The sequence below is a fragment of the Rattus norvegicus genome, chromosome 3 (genome assembly GCF_036323735.1).
Source record: "Rattus norvegicus strain BN/NHsdMcwi chromosome 3, GRCr8, whole genome shotgun sequence".
NCBI lineage: Eukaryota > Metazoa > Chordata > Mammalia > Rodentia > Muridae > Rattus > Rattus norvegicus.
This window is the reverse complement of record NC_086021.1, coordinates 82,042,245-82,061,952: the sequence shown is the minus strand read 5'-3', so window position 1 is coordinate 82,061,952 and position 19,708 is coordinate 82,042,245. Positions and strand designations below refer to the sequence as shown.

The window sequence follows — 19,708 nt, the reverse complement described above, 5'->3', positions numbered from 1 at the left end:
ATGGAAATTTTGGTTAAGTTAAATTTTGGAAGTAAGGCCCTATAAGAGTTCCCAGGGTATTCCAAATGTTAATCATCTTATATAGAGTTAATCATTTTTCTCCTAGCAATTTCTGGTACCGGCATGCAATAGTAGAAATTTAAGGATCGTTTCTCGGAGCCATCGAGCTGGCTAGCTCTTGGCAACTGTTACGTTTGTATATATGTCTTCGCTTTACGCTTTGATAGCCAACTGTTCGGATTGTGTTTTCTGTGTGTGTTAAGTTTTCATTCTCGTTAAGTCGTCGTCGTCAGATGTCACCAAGTAACCAGATGTCTTTGATGTCCCCTGCGTATCTGCTATGCTCCGCAGCTCTAGTGGAAGAACCACCCAGAGAGGTAGTATTGAAAACGAGCGGTGACATGAGCTTGCAAGGAAGCTTCTCGTCTCAGTCAGTCCAAATGTCTGCCTCCAAGCAGGAGGCATCCTTCAGCAGCTTCAGCAGCGGGAGCGCTAGCATGACTGAAATGAAGTTTGCGAGCATGTCTGCCCAAAGCATGTCCTCCGTGCAAGAGTCCTTTGTAGAAATGAGTTCCAGCAGTTTTATGGGAAAATCTAGTATGACACAACTGGAAAGCTCTACCAGTAGAATGCTCAAAGCAGGCGGAAGAGGTGAGCCACAAAAACTCCCGGTAGAGGCAGACAAAGCCACGTAGCACAGCAGTTTTAGAGCAGTGGTTCTCAACCTTCCTAATACTTTAATACAGTTCCTCAGGTCGTGGCGACTCCCAACCATGAAGTTACTCTCGTTGCTGCTCCCTAACCGTAATTTCGTCACCATTATGAATCATAATGTAAATATATTTTTGAGATACGAGTTGGCCAAAGGGGTCGAGACCCACATGTTGAGAACCACTGTCTTGGTGCATTAAAATTCGATAGAGAGCGAATGGGATTTCTTGTCTCGGTGATCCTAAAACTCTTCCATTGCTGTTTCATAAAGGAATTCCACCTAAAATTGAAGCTCTTCCCTCTGACATCAGCATCGCTGAAGGCAAAGTTCTAACAGTGGCCTGTGCTTTCACTGGGGAGCCTACTCCGGAAATAACATGGTCCTGCGGTGGAAGGAGAATCCAGAGCCAAGAACAACAAGGAAGATTCCACATTGAAAACACGGACGACCTGACAACCCTGATCATCATGGACGTACAGAAACAAGATGGTGGACTTTATACCCTGAGCTTAGGGAATGAATTTGGATCTGACTCTGCCACTGTGAATATTAATATCCGCTCTATGTAAGAGGGCCAGGGCCCGGGGCGGGGGCCCTAACACTCTAAGCTCATTCACAATCTCTCTCAAATGATTCACATGGACTAATCTTTCTGATCTGTAAATATTTTAAGTAGTTTTGTATCCATCTGAATAAGTCACAGTTCCAAAACTATGCATTTCGATCCTTTCATACTTGACCTGAGAATATTTGCTAATGACATGTACATACTGTATACAGCCGGATTCACGGTTATAAAGTTTTGTACCATTTATTTTATGACATTTTACACTGTAACTTTTGAAACTAACTGTTGGTAGGAGAAAGTTTCTTATGGATTATGGAGCGAATACCCTGCCGATACTTAACCAATCTTTGTGCCTCAACATAATGTTGATGTCTAAGTATGCCTCAGTGGGTTGAGAAATTCCCCACTGAAGATGTCCTATCCACCTAAGAAAGGATGCTGCTGTACAGGTCCCTGACATGTGCACTGATACCTACCGAATCAGAGACATAAGGCATTGGTGATGTTTGCATCTACCCTCCTGTAAGCAGCACTTTAACGTCTTATGTTTTCTCTGATGATGTCACACTTAAAATTATCATGACAAACATGACCAGAGCAAAGTGTAACGGCCAACACTTTGTTCGCTCACTGCACGCTGTCTCTGACATAAAGAGTGCGTGGATGGCTTGGGAAAAGTACCATCTCCTGGCCATCCCCTCGATTAACCAAGCTATTCATGTATTCTTATGCCAGAGCAGTGTCAACTCCTGGAGGTCCCGGGTGCAGCAGATGCCTCGTGTGGTAGTTCTAAATTTAAATTTCACTGGAAACTGGGCAACCAAGCAATGAGCCACAGCAAAATAAGAGAAGCATCACCACCAATGAAGCTGTTGTTAAAACCATACTACCAACTGCCCATAAAAAATTACTGATTTGATGTAGTCTTTTTCATGCCAGCATATGTTCAATTGGTAGTTATAAATGTTGGACCTCCTTGAGATTAAAAAATAATAATAATAAAGCAAGCTATCTGCACCTCAAAATGTGTGGTTGGTTGTTTTCTGTGCAATTCTGGAGAGGAACCATGGCTTCCGCACAGCACATGAATTAACTGCAAGTTCCAATATTAAAAACATCCTCAAAGCACACTGCTATATTAGATGAATTCAATAATTTTGTTTTAAAAGCCTATTATAGTTCTCATGAATAAGTTTATCCACAAAAGTTTCTCTTCCAAACTTATCAAGAAACAATTCAACTAAGTTGACTACAATAGCTCCAGAGCAAATAACAGGTCTTAGGGTTAAATAAGAGCTTAGGTAGGGGGCTGAAGAGATGGCTCAGTGGTTAAGAGCACTGACTGCTCTTCCAGAGGTCCTGAGTTCAAATCCCAGCAACCACATGGTGGCTCACAACCATCTGTAATGAGATCTGATGCCCTCTTCTGGTGTGTCTGAAGACAGCTACAGTGTACCTATATGTAGTAAATAAATAAATCTTTAAAAAAAAAAAAAAAAAAGAGCTTAAGTAGGGTGGTCAGTTCAAGCAACTGAAAGCCCAGGAGAGATGGCTTGGCGGTTATGAGCACTAGATGTTCTTTCAGACAGTCAGGGCTCCATTCCCAGCATCCACACAGTGATTTACAACCGTCTATAACTCCAGTTCTAGAGTATCAGGCGCCCTTTCTGGGCACCAAGCATGCACGTGGTACACATACATGTAGGCAAAGCAACCATTTCCATCAAATAAAATAATTTTTAAAAACTTATATGCACTTAGTACTAAAAAGCTTATGCCATAAAAACCTGTATTTGTCTACTTCGAATAGCTAAAAGTAATTATCAACATACAAAGATGACCGCTTGCCTTTAAGCGACATCAGTATTAACTGTAAAAGGTCAAAACCGAAGACAACATACCTTAATTTCTTTTTTCTTCTCTAAAAAAAACAGTTTGGATCTTTCAGATTCAGCAAGTTTTCTGGTTTAAGTCAGATTTCCTAAAAGCAGAACCCTGGTTCTTGCGTCAGCACAGTCTTGAGTACGATCTTGTTAGCTGCCCACCTTAGGTGGAGACATGCCCTACTCACAGGTAGGCCTGCCTAGCTGGTCAATACTCCACAGGAGCTCAACAGTGGGTGATCAAGACTAACATTCTCTGCAGCTAGGTCCTTGATGACTATCACAGAAAGGAGCAACAGGACAGAGGATAAGAACAATACAAGAATATAGCATCTGCCAGCTGCCCCCACCCCAACCTGATCTCTCACGGAGCACAATGCCACTGAGATACTTCAAAAAGCAAGGATACTCCTTTGTGTGCCCTTTAAGTCAATCAGCAACTGTAGTCTTTGGGACTGGGGAGGGGAGGAAAGACAGAAAAAGGAGTACAGACAAGAGAGTCCCTGTAGGGCAGAATGATTTTCTGCTTACTGGGGCAGCTAAACAGCCAACACTCAAGGAAATTCAAGTGAAAGAGATCCCAACACATATCCTTCTGGCAGCAGTGAGGGAACCAATAACACCAGTCGCACACCTCACCTTTGTTAACTGTCCTTGCTTTAGACTGGGAGACTGGGGCTGATAACTCGGCCAATAGTAATGTTGGCCAAGCAGGAGAACTTGAACTCATTCCCCATAAAACAAAACAAAACAAAATGCAGTGGCATAGATTTGTAATCCCAGTGGCAGGGAGGGTAGTCCAGCCAACCCAGCCTAGTCAGGGAGCCCTGGGTCAATGACAGTCCCTGCCTCCAAAACCCATTGTGGCAGCAGCCAGCGCCTGAGGAGGAATGGCACCTAAGACTGTCCTCAGGCCTCCACAGGCCACGGTGCACCCTCACTCCTGTGAAGTGATTCCCCAAGGACGACTTGGGTTTGATGTGCGTGCAACAGCGGTTTCTTATCAGCCACAGCCTGTGGATGGTCTGCTCTGCTCTGTCAGCTCCCACATCCTCCTAGTGCCTACTGGAGGGGAATGTCAGCAACTTCTTTCAAAGGAAGGAGGAGTGGACTGAAGCCAAGACCTGATTTGCATTTTCACCTCAGTGGAAGCTCCTGGATGGACCACAGGACACTGCTGATGGTTACACGAGGGGATTGCCTTGGGAGACAGATGGAACTCTGACCCTGGCTCCTGCCACCTTTCTCCTAGCTCCTCTGAAAACAGCGCCTCCCACTGAGGTGGACGTCATGGATGCTTCCAGCTCTCCTGCCCTCAGTAATCTGGGGAATGGTCCCTGGTTCCTCAGTGCTTCATCTCCAAGTCATATTAATTCTACTTTCCCCATTCCCATCAACAAGGGGCAACAGAGAGCAGGAAAAACAAAGAACAAAAAAACCATAGCCCTCCCAGATTCCAATCCACAAAACTTGCTGGCTCTCATCACTACCCTCTTGTCCTTCACCCTTCCTTCCTGTTTTATAATCCACACCCTGGTTACGCAGCAAGCAGAATATGTAGAAAGTACACACCTGCATTGAAGACATGGGAGGTGACCTGAATGCTAACCTCAAATCTAGGTTCTGCTTACTGGCTGCATGAGTTGGAGTTGGTTATTGAGCGGCACCGTTCCTCAGGGTTCTCATCCATAGTTCGGAACACTCTCAGTAGTGTTGGGAGGACTAGGCAAGTTACTACATGTAAAGTTCATGTAGTGGTGCTGAGCATGGCACCCGAGACAGTGAGTGAGCTCTTCTTAGGGGCCGCCATGCAGAAGAGAGAAGCTGCCCAAGAGTCTCACTGATCATCATCGGACGCATTAGATCGCTAGAGCAGTTGCAAACAAGTACCAGTGACTGCCTTGCACAAAAGAAAACAATCTCAGCTCTGGAGATCAGAAATCCAAAAGTACGCGTCTGCAGGCTTGTTCCTGATAGCTGTGAGGGGAGAACCTGCCCCAAACCTCAGTTCATGAGTATCTCTCTCCCAACCTCTCCCCTTCAGGGCGACAGCCATTCCAGACCAGGACCCATCTTAATTCACTTTATCTCTCCAAATACATCACAAATATCCTCCTGTCCAAGGTACCAGAGGCTGAGAATCCAAGGTCTCTTTGGGGGAAGAGTCAAAACTCAACTTGTAACACTAGAAGCGACAAGCACAGCTACGGTCTCATAGAAACACATTGATGGAGTCTTTCCAAACATGGTCAGCCTCTATCCAACAGCAGTGGGTTAGAGAACAAACACATGGCAGTGGGAAGATGATGAACCAGGAATGGTCAGTTAAGAAGAAAGCTGGAGACCCACTTCCATGGTGGCCAAACCCAGTAAGAATATTTTCAGACTGCTCCAGGACAATAAAGGAAATACCGGAACCAAATGAATTTTTTTAAGAAACTTGACAATGTCCAGTTTCCTTGCGTCAGGAGAAAGCAGTCTGCTGGGTAAAGGGCTTTGGACATAGGGTGGTTCAGAGATCTGCATCACATGGCTGTGGGTTACAAAGGCTTGGTTTGACATCTTTGAGTAGTCATGAGTATTTCCTGTTCCTCAGGACATCTATTAACAGAGAAATTCCTATACAATTCCTCAGAAGCAAAGAGGGATCGAACACCACCCCTGAAACACCTGTGAAGGGCCTGGTGCTCGGAATTCCCTTTCCTTATGCAGTCAGGAGAGGCCGTTAATACACCGTAAGGCCCCTTGCTAGGGATAAGGTATAAATTCCCTGAGTTTAAAGGAACAACCCCAAGGCTTTCAAGGGAACCTTGGTGCCAAACAGCCTTAGAGGAACATGGGGTCAGAATTCTTCCCTTAAACTGCTGCCCATGACTGAAGCCAGCTTCTATTTGGCAGCTGCCAGCTCAAAAAAAAAACCATCATAATCTGCTCTGAGATTCTGGTCAGGTGAGGAATAAAGGTCCTACTAGCTGCCCAATGTGCTGTGAAACTTGACCTATGTCCATAAGGAGGGCAACTATCCCTCCCCTACTCCCACTTAGCTGTTTAGAGCTCAAGAGGGAGGAATCATCAATACACCCATGAGGCTAGCGGGCACAACTAGGGAAGCTGAACTGCCTTGTCAGTATAAATAGAGTAGAGGGACTTACAGGAAGGAAGGCTACTGGTGGACGCACAACAAAACGCAGCTTGTTTCCCCACTGCTCAGACAAAACGCTAACCCAAAGCAACTTAGAGCAAGACAAGCATTGTTTCAGTTTCCACCACAGGACTTCAAGCCCACACAAGAGCTTGAGGCAGGAACTGAAGCAGACTACAGAAGAGGGCAACTTGCTGGAGATGGCCTGTGGCTTCCCCAGCTTCCTCTCTTGACCAGGCCCACTGGCTGCAGGATGGTACCACCCACAATGGGCTGGGCCTTCCCACACAATTCACTCATGAAGAAAATGTTCCTCATATGGGTCCACAGACCAACCTGATGGACGGAGGCAGATCCTCAATAGAGGGTCCCTCTTCCCAGGCTGAAGGGGACTCTGGCCAATGGGAGCTTGGTGGGCATGGCTCTGGCAGACCTGGCCCTTCTCTCCCATTCCCTCTGCCTAGCTAAAAACCCTACATTCCTAAAGGGAGCCCCCAGGGTCTATTCCCTTATTTGGCCATTCCCTCCTACTGAGGTGACTTCAAAGGTCTAGCTATCTAAGTATTTAAGTCTTGCAATCAAAAGGCCCCTTGGCTTACCTATCACACCCAATTAAAATGAAACACCTAATCCTTACACAGGGTTTCCCCCTTGTACCTTTATAAACCTTTTTTTTTTTTTTTTTTTTTTTTTTTTTGCTGTGCCACATCTGTCTACTCTCTATCTAGAGGCAGTTCTTTGTCCCACTCTTGGAGAACTACCCCTGCCCCATCTCCCTTTCCCCCCTGTCTCCTCTCCCCCTTGTTCCCTTCCCCTCCTCCCTCTTCCTCTAGCTTCTTTGTTTCTAATCCCTACCCTCTGTCCCTGGGGCACATAAATCTTGTTTGTGTTGAGAACTTGGTCTTGGGGAGTCCAGAGCAGATAGTTTTCCTGGCTCTAGTTTTTGTCAAGTTGATAACAGCTAACCAGCATATTGCCCAAAGCCACTCAATGAGCTGCAGACCTGGATCTTCAAAAGCCACAATGTCTTGCCACCACTTCCTCACCCAAAAAGCCAAACCCACTGAAGTGGAAGGTGGGAGGCAGTGCTTGTTTAGCTTGGCTTCTGTTCCAATTTGAAGCTCAGCTCTAAAACAGACAAACAGCAAAATCCCTTCAGTTTCTTCCCTATTTGTAAAACAGAAAACAAAACCCCACTTGCAACGCAGCCAACCTGTCATCTTCTCAGAAAGCTGAGGCTAGAAACTCTGACCGCTGAAACTTTACTGAGGTCTGTAAGAGCCAGGAACTAGGGAGGGTGCTTACCTGACTCCTTGTGTCACTCTGGGGCAGTAGTGAAGGCAGGAGCTTTCTAACAACTATGTCACTTGGTCCTAAAGTAAAAACAAAGCCCACATTTCTCCATCCATTCCTCAGATATCCTGACAAAATATTCTGCCTGATTCCTAAAGGCTGATTTGAGGAAATGGCCTCCTGATAGTCCTTAGATTGTTGAAGGTGGAGTGTTGCCATGGTAATGGAGCTTTCTTTGTGTGGTAAGTGCTTGGTGGACATTCTATACTAAGAACCTTCTTCTGGACTTGGCCCTGACTGAGAAAACAGCCGAAAACAATTGTGCTGGCTTGTTTTATGTCAATCTGACATAAGATAGAGTCATCAGAATGGAAGGAACCTCGATGGATAAAATACCTCCATAGATCAGCTGTGGGCATTGATAGGGGAGAGCCCAGCCCATTGTGGGTGGAGCTGTCCCTGGACTCGTAGTCCTGGGATCTAGAAGAAAGCAAGCTGAGCAAGCCATGGGGAGCAAGTCAGTAAGCAGCACCCCTCCATGGACTTTGCATCAGCTCCTGCCTCCAAGTTCCTTGCCCTGTTTAAATTCCTGTCCTGACTTCCCTCAATAATGAATAGTGATGTGGAAGCATAAACTAAATAAACCCTTTCCTTTTCAATTTGCTTTTAGTCATGGGTTTCTCATTGCTAGGACAATGATGTACCAAGATCCAGATTTAGTTCCTTTACGGAACAGTTCTCAGAATTCCGCTAATCTTGGAACCCCTGTAGACAAAGAGGGAGCAGGCACCAGAAACGAAAAGCAAGCACTGAAGTCAAGAGTCTCCAAGGATCTCAACAACCCCATGCCTCAGACAAAGCATGAGACAACCCACGAGCCACAAGTCAAAGTCCTCACCCACAAGCCTCGCTGCTGTTACCTTAAAATCCAGAAAAGTCAGCACGATCTAATCCTCAAAATGTAAGGTTCCCTTAGGCTTCATACAGATTAAAACCTTGACAGAAGCCAGGGGTGGTGGTGTTCATCCACAGTCCCGGGTAACCTGGAGGCTGAGACAGGAGGAACCAGAGCCTGGGAGATATGGCTTAGTCTGAGAGCAATGTAACAAAAACTTCAAAGAAAAAGTAATTCAACACCTACGCATAAATTAAGGTATACTTCCTCAAAAGAACAGACTCCACAGATGTGTGTGGTCAAGGACAAAGGGCTCCAAGGTCACGGTTTCAGGGACACAGTGACCTACCAAAGCCTTCTATGTAGAGGGGGCAGAATGCAAACTAAAAATGATTGCCTTTTATTTTTAAAGTATTTATAATGAAATCATTTACAAACATGTCTATTTGGGGAAAGAAATAAAAAATGTTATTTCCTCTATTTCTACAAGTTTAGAAACTTGTAATATTCACTTTAAACCTATTAACTTAGGGGGAAACAACTACCAGAAAAACTATCAGAAATACCATATTCTGCAAGTTTATACGGCTTAAAAAAAAACAAAAACAAAAAAGGACTGCCTACATCATCAATTTTTCTCCAAGTTGAACGAATATAAGAAATGCAAGTTATGAGTGGGCTGATTCCACTGAACCAAGGATGCTCTAATGACCCGTTTGCTATTTAAAATGACAAGCACTTTTAGAAGCAGTTAATATGTGTAAACATTTTAAACTTGGGGAAAGGGACAGGCACATCTTAGTAAATACCTTACTAAATATTTTGCTCATAGAAAAGATAAGCTAACCATATAATGGGTGCATGTTCACCTTTACGCTTGAACACAATAAACAAAATAAAATCAATAAAGAACACAAAAGGCATTTAATAGACTAGACAGAGTATCAATGAATATAAAAGATACAATGTATCATATGACGAACTTGAATGTAAAAACCATGTATTTGTTAAACATGACTAAAACTTAAAAACACAAAGCCAATTTTTGAAAGTGCTGCTCATTCAAACTCTGGAATAAAATCATCATCAACCCAAAGTGATTTAAAAAAAAATAGTGCGGAAGAATAACCCGGCAATAGATACGACAGGCACTACCAAAAACCGAAAATTGTTCTTTAATTAAATAATGCCATTCTCAGGTGATATAGAACAGTCATCTTGACAGACTCATTTTTTGTATAAATATTCATAAATTAAAAATGTCTCTAGATATATGCCAAAGAGCTGCAAATCAGACCTTACAGCAGCAGCTTAATGCCTATTTTTAAAAAAGCACTAAAATCCTCTTCCATTGAAAGCCGTTTATTTCTCTGGTGTAAGGTCAGGGAGGCGCTTGCCTCGTGTATCTTAGAACAACGTAAATAACAACTATGCATATACATCTTAAACTGGGGAGGCCATAAAAGTTAGGACATAACCATCTTCTGATGCAGTAAGAAAATAAATAAATAAAAATTAAATACTGTAATCTGATGTTTGGTATTGACAAATCAGTAGGTGTCAACTTCACATATGAAGGACAGCGGAGTCTGATTTTTTTTTTTTTTTTTAATGCTCAAAATGTCATGGTATTTGGGCTAAAGGCCTTTAGAATATCAAGCGTTTCCTTTTTACTTAAAGGAATATGGTAAAATCACCATCAAACGGCTATGGTAATTAATTTTAAGCTGGGGTGAAGTGACCTTTGGGTCCATGGCACAAGTTACATCTATATCACATTTCTGTCAAATAAACCTGGCGAGATTTCATGTTTATATACTACAATACACACTGACCAAGCTGTCAGTCCCTCACAGTTTTTTAGAAAAATATCTACATTTGTCCTTATGGATGTCAAAATGTTACACCATCATTTGTTTAAAAAAAAAAAAAAGATGCACATTCATACTGTGAAGTTATTAGGAAAATACTCTTGCAAGTAAACTATAGAAAGATAAAATACACTTCAAAAGTATGTGGGTTGTTCGTTTACAATGTTCTATAAAGTGCAGAGAATCCTAAGGAGGGGGAAGCTACCCCAGAACGAGTTTAATTACAGCAGCTTTTGCATAGCGACACTCAGAGGAAGCCGGACATGTCCGTTTCCTCAGGAGAAGGGCGGAAGAGGTTCTTCAGATTCAGAGTGTGTCTTGGCCGTAAGTCTGCTTTCTTCCCGAATGGCTGCTGATGCCAGATCTCCATTAAGTGTGTTTCCTGAACAGTGAAGAGGTCCTGTGGAAAGTGATTGACAAGGTCAGCAAAGTACCACTGACTGACTCCTGGCCCCTGTGAAAGAACATCTCAGGTCCGTTCGGAGAAACGAAATCCCACCAGTTTCCTGATAACCTTTGGCTTGTTTGAGCGGGAAACTCACTTTTCTACCTCCGCCAATCATAAGGAGAAACTTTAGCATTCCTACGATAAATTATGTAATTACCAGAGGCAAGGATCTGTTCTGAGCACTGCCGGAAGGAGGGCTGGCACATCATGTGCCACCGACCTGCTCAGATGAACTTAGCCGAGCTGATGGTCCTTATGCTGTTAGTACCTTCCTGTGAACAAAGACTCAGAAACACTGCAGGATTTTCCCACGATCACACATTTAGTAACAGAGCAGAGCCTTTCTGAGCAAAGCTGGCAAGAGTTCTTTCCACATGGCTCACAGGCGCCAACCGTAGTGCTTGAATTTACCAAGGCTTCTTTACTCAACCCCCATTTGTTTTCTTTTACTTACATTTATTTACTTTGTTCTTTGAGACAAGGTCTCAGTCTGTAGCCCAGGGTGGCCTAGAACTCAGGACACACCTCCAACTGACCTCACACCAATCCTCCTGTCTCAGTTTCAAGAGCCACCACACCTGCTCTACCGTCTTACTTTTCTCATCTTGAAAGCAAATTTTCAAGATGAAAAGTATCTCATAAGAAGAATATTCCCATAAAACTACTTTCATGAGCCGGAGTGAGAGTGCAGGGGCAGACCACACTCGGGAGGCCATGAGTTCAAGCCCCATCAGTGAATAAATCAGGAACGGTGGTGCCAACCTTTGATGCTAGCAGTCAGGAGGGGAAAGCAAAAGGACCAAGAATTCAGTCAACCTCCAATGCAGAGTTCAAGACCAACCTGGGCTACAAGATACTGTCTCAAAGAAACTATCAACTGATAATTACAATATACACAATACTAACAAAGTTCATATAATACATGAATATATACAATATGCCAATTCTCTGCTTCATCAACTAAACTGTTAACTTTAGCATAAGGAGAAAGGAATCTAAGAATGACACCTCTCACCTTGCCAATGCGGAGGCTTTAAGGTAAACCGAGAAGGTATCTGTGTGATATGAATGTGTGACTTGTCTGAAACAGTCCTAACAACTAAAGTAGTGAATGTCTTTGCCTTCTAAATATTTAGAAATGAGCCAGGTACGGAACGTGTGCCTGAAATCCCAACCCTGGGGAGGTAGAAGCCATACCACCAAAAGTTCAAGGCTAGCCTGCTCTATCTATATGATGGGTTACAAGCCAGTCAGAGTTATAGAGAAAACAAAACAGGCTAAGGAGATACCTTGGTGGTTAAAGGTATCATACGCAAGATGAAGCAGCTGGCTACTGACACTAGCTGTAATCGTGAGCTCTGAGTTTGATTAAAAACCCTGCCTCAAAAAGTGAAAGTTGATCACAGTTGTAGACATTTTTAGTCCCAGCAGGGAGGCAGAGGCAAGGGAGTCTGAGTTGGAGGCCGCTGGTCTCCTGAACAGGGCAGAAAGGCTACACAGAGAAACACACCTGTCTGTCTTAAAACACACACCACCCCCACTAGAAAAATAGTAGAGAATGAGGGAAGATCACCAACTCAGCCCTGGGCCCTACACATGCAAATCCACATATGCTTCACACACAAACAGATTAAAGAGAAAAAGGTAAGTTTTTAAAAGTATGTCTCAAAGTGCTCAATGGCTCTGTTTGGAATCAGCAGCTGCTTCCGTTCTTTAGGTAAGCGGGGGAAAAAGGCTGCTGTCTGGCCTCTACTCAAAACCACAAAGGTACTAACTCATCCCACTCTAGGACCTGGCTGTCTGGAGGACCTAACTACCATTTATTCTGTCATTTCCGTAGGGAAATCAGACCCGTATCCCACACAACTGATGTCCAGCGAACTCTTGAAGAACAATCTGTCCTTTTCTTGGGAACTCTCTCACATGTTTTGTGGGAGGTAAGGACTCTAACAAGCAACATTGTAGCCATGAGATGTAAGCCTGAGAAGACATGGTCCTTGCAATCCAACAAGGTCCAACAGACACACTGTGAAAGATCTTGCTCCTTAGAGACAAGTGCAAACCTTACAGAAATTACTACTCTCCTGAAATGACAATCTGCTGGTCTGAAACAAGGGGAAAAGGTCCAAGGATGCGTATTGTCATAAACAACCATACAAAATTACTTTTTTTAGCTACTTTAAGGCAGATAAATATAATGTAGCACAGCTAATTTCTCTGTGGATTTAGACCTTTACTTTTCTCTAGGATTCTACCTACAATTAATGATTTTTCTACAATACTTTAAAATGGAAATGAAGTGGGAATAAAAACATATTCACTAACTCTCTGTAAGAGAAAGTATCTAGCAAGATTCAGCATCCCATAACAGAATAAGCAGAGTAGCAAAGCTGCTTGGAAGAGAAGCAATGTAGTAGGAGACTGTTAGGGCTCATGTCCCTCTGAGGAATTCAAAGAGCAAAGCACTGTGTTCCAATGATACCAAGTGACGGACGCTTCAGTCCCAGGAACTACTAGAACCTTCTGGTGCCGCTTTGGCTGACGTGGACAAAGAAAGAGTTGTGGAACTCACTCTCTGGGTCTTCTGGGGGAACATCGTTACAAGAGTCTGTGTCCGAGTAGGTTCTGCGGCGTCGCTGAGGAAGTCGGTGAAGGGCAGATGCTGGTTCTTTGATGGAGCAGCTACTCCTGCACATCAAGTAAAAAGTGTTAAGCTGTGAGGCACTAAACCATAAAAAGACCATTTCCTCACTGGAATTTTACATGGTTGCTCTTTAGGGTCAAGTGTGGTGATGCATGCCTTTAATCCCAGTGCTCTGGAGGCAGAAAGAAGCAGGAGGATCTCTGTGAGTTGGAGGCCAGCCTGATCTACAGAGCAAGTTCCAGGATAGCTAGAGCTAAATAATTAAATCCTGAGTTTTAAAAAAAACACACTTTAAAAAAAAGCTTTAAACAAATGAGACACTCTTCTGGTATTTAGTCCTTACATTAGCAACCTGTACTCATTCAGAAGGGAAACATGGAGACCAGTGGGTCTTCTTGTAATTCAGGCAGAAACTCTGAGGTCATGTTCTAAATGGGAAAGGAGAACCAAGATGTGCTTCTAGGAAGAGCATCCCTGAAGCAGCAGACAGAGGTAGTTTGCAAATATCTAGTGGCAAACTCACTGTCAGCAAAAACAGAATATAAAGAGGGTGAAGCGGAAGCAGGGAAAATACTTTTCAGGGCTACGTATGCAGCTTAGTTGGTAGGGTGTTTATCTAGGGTGTATGAAGCCCTGAGTTTGAACCCCCAGCACTGCATAAACCAGGGATGGTGGCTTGCTCCTTACTCCTAGCACTGAGGGGGTAAGTGTGGGATTAGGATTAGGCATGCCGGACAGTGTAGCCAGTTTGAGATCAGCTTTGCTACCTAAGGTCCTGTTGTCAAAACAAAACTGTTTTCTAAAATCAGTCTTGGAGCTGGAGGAGAGACAGTTCAGTGGTTAAGCACTAGCTCAGAAGAAAAAAAAAAAATCCAGTGTAAACATGCAAACACAGAAGCAAAAGTCACCTAACAGGGGCTGGAGAGATGGCTCAGTGGTTAAGAGCACTGAATGCTCTTGCAGAGGTCCTGAGTTCAATTCCCAGCAACCACATGGTGGCTCACAACCATCTGTAATGAGATCCGATGCCCTCTTCTGGTGTGTCTGATGACAGCGACAGGGTACTTATATAAAAAAAAATAAAACAAAACAAAAAACAACAACAAAAACCCCACCTAACTGCCTAACTGCACCTTAGCTTCTGTTTTGCAATGGCTCAATATAACTGTACAACCTCGACAGATCCAAGGAAAAATATTATCCCTTTAGTCTTTTTACAACTTTCTTTCTAAGGCAAAAAGGATAAAATACAGCTTAGAAACTTCTGTCACCAAGAAATGTTCACCACCAAATGACTTGGCTTCCACTGTTCTGTAAGGTTCAGCTGTTAACATGCTTTATACCAGGACAGGGCTGGATCTATATGTTACTGGCTTCCTCTGAGCAGGTCAATCGGACAAGGATTATCTAATCACCAGAGAGAAAGGCAAAACAACGGCAAGGTTTGGGACTGAATAGTCAGCATGGAAAAATAAATGGTGAAGAAACCTGACATCACCACTTTGCTGAGAAGAGAGAGGGTAAGCCCAGCCACTGGGAGGAGGATGCCCAGGGAAGCAGTGTCCCAGCAGCTGGGACACCAGCAGGATCCACCCGGAAGGCAAGCTTTCACAGTGCTGCTATGGAAATGGCTTCCTCTCTTTCGGTGAGTGCTTTCTCAGTAACAGCCTAGCATGAATATACAGTTCTATAAAACACTGAGATAAATATCAGCTGTTGTGGACACTCAACACACCAAATTTTCCTCTAGCCACATATATAGAAATGTTAAAAATATATTTTTATTCTTTTTCTTTTCTTTCTTTTCTTTCTTTTTTTTTTTTACAAAATTTATTGCTTGGTGGCAAGCACATTTACCTGCTGGGACTTCTCGCTGCCCCCCACTTCTTTGATATTACTTCAGAAACCTCAGAAGCTACAACAGCCAACACGGTGTCACCTCCATGTAGTTCATTTACATAGGTTTCCTTTCCATTCTCCTTTGTGACGCCAACCCCTGACACAAGACCTACTGGAGGTACTCCACGCAGAACTGATATGCACAACGGCAGGCGTGGGCCAGATGAACCTCCCCAGGGAGGCGTCACTCAGACAGAATTCAGTCAGGAGCCACGGTTAGCTTACCTCTCGGAACTGCAGGGACCAGGGTGGCTTGCTGAACGCTTCATCTGGAAATGTGAAAGAGAGAAAGGTCTTAGCTCAGCCTTTAGTCAAAGAGAACAATGCGCCTCTAAGTTGTTATAAGTAACATAAACCTGTTCAGAGGAATAGATGCCTGGAGAAGATGCTTATCTTCTATAGGCTCAAGTAACAACCCTCATACAATGTCAGACTTTCTCCCCAATGACCATTAACTGGAAATCTCTCTCAACACATACCAAAAACCACTAAAATTCTACCTATGTGTGGATTATGTAATGTGTAAGAGTATCAATAGTGCATACATAATAACCTACGAGTCATCTTTATAACAAAAAGGGATATCTAACAAAAATAATTTATCTACTTTTATTTTTTAGGTACCGTGTTTTGCCTGCATGTATGTCTGTATGAGGGCATCATCGGATCCCCTGAAACAGGAGTTAGGGATGTCAGCTGCCATGTGTGTCCTGGGAATTGAACCTGGGTCCTCTGGAAGAGCAGGCAGTGCTCTTACTCGCTGAGCCATCTCTCCAGCCCCAGAGAATACTCTTAATAAAGGTCCTGTTCTCCTTGCTCTAAGGGGCACGGGGGGGGGGGGGGGGGTGTTAGGGAAGCTCTCCCCTGCCACTGTTTATTCTGGCAGCTCCGGGCGGCATTGGCTGTAGTGCCTATGAAGAACTCAAGAGCCTAAGCCTCAGGTAGGGTCCTAAAGTGTTTATCTAAACAAGGATGCAAACTTAGTGGGCAACTGCCCACCATATACACAGGCCCAACGCCCAATCCATTAAAGCTAAAAATGTAAAATAACATGATGTTAAAAAAAAACAAAACAAAACCCAAGTCTAAGCAGAACATGCCACAACTATGGTGGACACAGAACATCATTTAAAAGAACCAACTGGCCCACCAAAAAATAAAGGGTGGCAGGAATAAAACAGATTAGTTCACTTTAACAGGGTGACAGGGAAGCTATGAATGGTAAAGGTTTAGTGTGTTTTGCCCACAGCTAACATCTATATTTGTGACCTTGGCTGCCAGCTGACAAGGTCCCCAGTTACAGCGGTAACAGACAGCTCTAGTCCAACGGCTGGTAAGGACAGGCTTGAAGATGCAGGCAGACTGGGACAGCCCTTTATTTTTTAGGTAGAGTGTTTTGCCTGCATGTATGTCTGTATGAGGGTATTGGATCCCCTAAAACAGGAGTTACAGACAGCTGTCAGCTGCCATGTGCATCCTGGGGATTGAACCTGGATACTTCACAGTCACTTCCCTCAGAGCTGCTCCCTCTGAGGGGCAGAGGAGACAGCTCAGCAGTGTGAATGCTAGTGCTGACAGCAGGCGGGGCCTGTGCTTGCCTCCCAGAATGCACACTAAGTAGCTCACAACCACCTGTAACCCAGATCCCAGGGGATCTGACACTTCCGCTCCAAACAAGATGTTCTGCACAAGAGAAAACCGTCACTAAATCAACTGAAACTTCCCCTGTTCGTCTGACCAAAATGCTTACTTTCGTGGACTCGGTTAGCCTAACATTCGCTGATGAAGGCAAGATTCTCAGTGTGAGCAATGACCTTTATTCCTTCTCCATAACTGAGCTTGCTGGGGTGGGTAACAGGAGTGAGCTGGGCCCCGCTCCGTAACAGGAGTGAGCTGGGCCCCGCTCCGTAACAGGAGTGAGCTGGGCCCCGCTCCCTCACAGTCAACATCAGTGATTGCTAAAACATAGCCAGGTGCATTCCTCGTCCACGAAGGGGCTCCTAACAGCACTTCAACAGAGACAATGCAGTGCTACCAACCCTTATCTCGCCGCAGGCTCCCCAGAACACGCCAGAGCACACTTAATAGCAGGAAAAGCACAATGAGTTCACCACCCCCGGCAAAGAGTTCTTGGTGTGCAGAGTAATCAAGAAACTAACGTTCTGCACCCACCAGTAAGTGGCTCAGACGGTCTGCAGTGACCTTCTGACACAGAAGACATTTCGCAGACGCAGGACCAGAGGAACTAACTTGCCTACTCAGAGAATCGAAACCCAAATGCTGACTGCAGAACACTGCTCTCACTGCAAGTTTCAAGCTTTGCTTAATAGCGCCCCTCGAGAATAAAACATCACCCCGTGACAAAGCTTTCAGGCGAATGGCTGTAGAGGAGCTGGGCAGGCTATTCTCAGCTCCTTCAAGGTGGAGAAACCAAGGCACTCACTCTCCCAAGTGCTGAGCGACTCAGCTGCGTGCGAGGACCCATTACCAGCAACAGACAAAAGCTGAATTCAGACTGCTTCCTCCCCACTCCCCATTTCCAATCTTACAAAGAAAACTATCAATAGAAGAGAGGCAGAGATTGCGGCTTGTGGGTAAAAGTGCCTGCCACTACTCAGTTCAGATTGTCAGCACTCAAATACAGCCAGGCATGGTGGAGTATATCAGCATCCGTTCACAGGGAAGGCAGGCTGGTGCTCAGAACTCAGTCTCCCAGAGAGACTGTCTCAAAAATAAGATAAACAGAACAACAGAACACACCTAACACTGAACTCTTATCTACACACACACACACACACACACACACACACACACACACACACACCTTTTAATTTAGTGTAAATATATTTATATTGCTAGAAGGAAAAAGAAAAAGTTCCAACCATCTGAACAGGAGAAGGCGACACAGGAGAGACCAGGGGATCCGGATGAGGCAGTTGAAACATCTCAGGTTTAAACTTGGCGTTCGCTATCTTCACACATTCCTCAAGGGTTGTGATGAATGTATTACAGGTGGCACTAAGCAAGGAAGAGGCTTCATTCATGTTCTGAAAAAAATAACACAGAAAGCCTGACTCATACTCAACCATGTAATCAGGCACAACCTGAGAATCAACTGAGAAAATTAATTAAAGCTTATCACTAAGAAGGAAACAAAACAAATCAAAACCAGCAGTTGTCTACTGTACTCCTGCAACTGGCCCAGAGGACACAGCCGGAATGCTTCTTTTCAAGCCCAGTCTCCAAACTACTGAGTGGCTGCAAAGGTAGCCCTTGACTCCCTGAAGAAATGAACTGCTTCAATGCTTGCCTCTAGCACAGACAGAATTCAGAAAGCACCATAGTGTTGGGAATTGGTTCTAAAGCTTTGTCTTAACTCAGCTCCCAAAACCCATACTTCCAGATGCTAAGGGTCCCTGCCCCGAGCTGGCTTTGATTGGTAACAAAGAATTGCTGTACAGCCAGTGGCTGGGCAGGGAGACAGAAGCAGGACTTTTAGATTAATCGGGCAAGGGACAGAGGGAGAGAGGGGAAGAAGACTGCCATGATTCGAGGAAGAGAGATCAGATTTAAGTGCTGCAGGATAGAAATCATCCAACAATGTAGAAGGAAAGGGAATGTGGCTGCCCAGAAGATAACACAGCAACAAAGATAAAATATAGATTTAGAAGGCATTATTAAGCCAGAGGAGTACCAGAGGAGAGCATGTGCTAGCCCCAGGAAGCTTTAGAAGTGTCTAGCCATTGAGCTAGTCAAAATATATCAGAATTAGCTGGTGTAGGCGTGTGGGTGTTTATGTGTATGTGTGTGTATGGTGGGGGTGTGTGGGTGTTTGTGTGTGTGTGTGTGTGTGTGTGTGTGTGTGTGTGTGTGTGTGTGTGTCTTTCATGCGTGAATCCAGAACTCTTGTGCGGGTTCAGCACACACACGACCCACACGGAGTCAAATGGTTAACTATTCACTGTTAAACTGTTAGGCCATAGCAAGTCCATGGTAATGTTTTTGTCATTAGAGGGAGTGGCTAAAGCAGTACCTCTACACTGGGCGATGAATGATCCTCATCATGGTGAACAAACTCCTGGATTGTATGAACCTGCTGCATTAGGAGGTCACAGTAGAGGCGAAGCTCAGACATTTTGGTTTTCAGAGATTCACTGGTCTCACTTATTTCTAGAAGAAACACATAAATATCAAACTAGATCATTTCCACAATCTTTGGCAATACAATTTAAAATTTTAAAAGCAAGCAACAGAGGCTAATGGAATGGCTCAGTCAACGAAATGCTTGTTGCATAAATATGAGGACCTGGGTTGGATCATCAGATTAAAAAAGTTGGACCCAGTTGGTTCTAT

General features: G+C 44.2%; 2 protein-coding genes and 1 long non-coding RNA gene across 52 annotated transcripts in view; 2 read left to right on the top strand and 1 right to left on the bottom strand.

Annotated features, from left to right (window-relative positions):
- Positions 1 to 2,305, top strand: part of Ttn (titin) — a 272,483-nt gene extending 270,178 nt beyond the window's left edge. For 49 of the 50 annotated variants that reach the window (XM_039106393.2, XM_063284706.1, XM_039106391.2 and 46 more), the window contains 2 exons: positions 352 to 651; positions 983 to 2,305. In XM_039106393.2, coding sequence (XP_038962321.1) covers positions 352 to 651; positions 983 to 1,281 — 599 coding nt within the window. In that variant the 3' untranslated portion in view covers positions 1,282 to 2,305. The remainder of the gene's footprint in view (positions 1 to 351; positions 652 to 982) is intronic. The other variant, XM_063284694.1, reaches the window with a different exon arrangement.
- A 5,010-nt stretch (positions 2,306 to 7,315) lies between these two features.
- LOC134486119 (uncharacterized) lies at positions 7,316 to 13,565 on the top strand. Its single transcript, XR_010064845.1, has 2 exons — positions 7,316 to 8,559; positions 12,653 to 13,565. It is a non-coding gene; the product is annotated as an uncharacterized LOC134486119 (long non-coding RNA).
- Positions 10,087 to 19,708, bottom strand: part of Plekha3 (pleckstrin homology domain containing A3) — a 21,214-nt gene continuing 11,592 nt past the window's right edge. The window contains exons 4-8 of the mRNA NM_001013077.1: positions 19,389 to 19,525; positions 18,238 to 18,402; positions 15,581 to 15,624; positions 13,385 to 13,500; positions 10,087 to 10,764 (exon numbers count right to left, since the gene is read on the bottom strand). Coding sequence (NP_001013095.1) covers positions 10,640 to 10,764; positions 13,385 to 13,500; positions 15,581 to 15,624; positions 18,238 to 18,402; positions 19,389 to 19,525 — 587 coding nt within the window. The 3' untranslated portion in view covers positions 10,087 to 10,639. The remainder of the gene's footprint in view (positions 10,765 to 13,384; positions 13,501 to 15,580; positions 15,625 to 18,237; positions 18,403 to 19,388; positions 19,526 to 19,708) is intronic.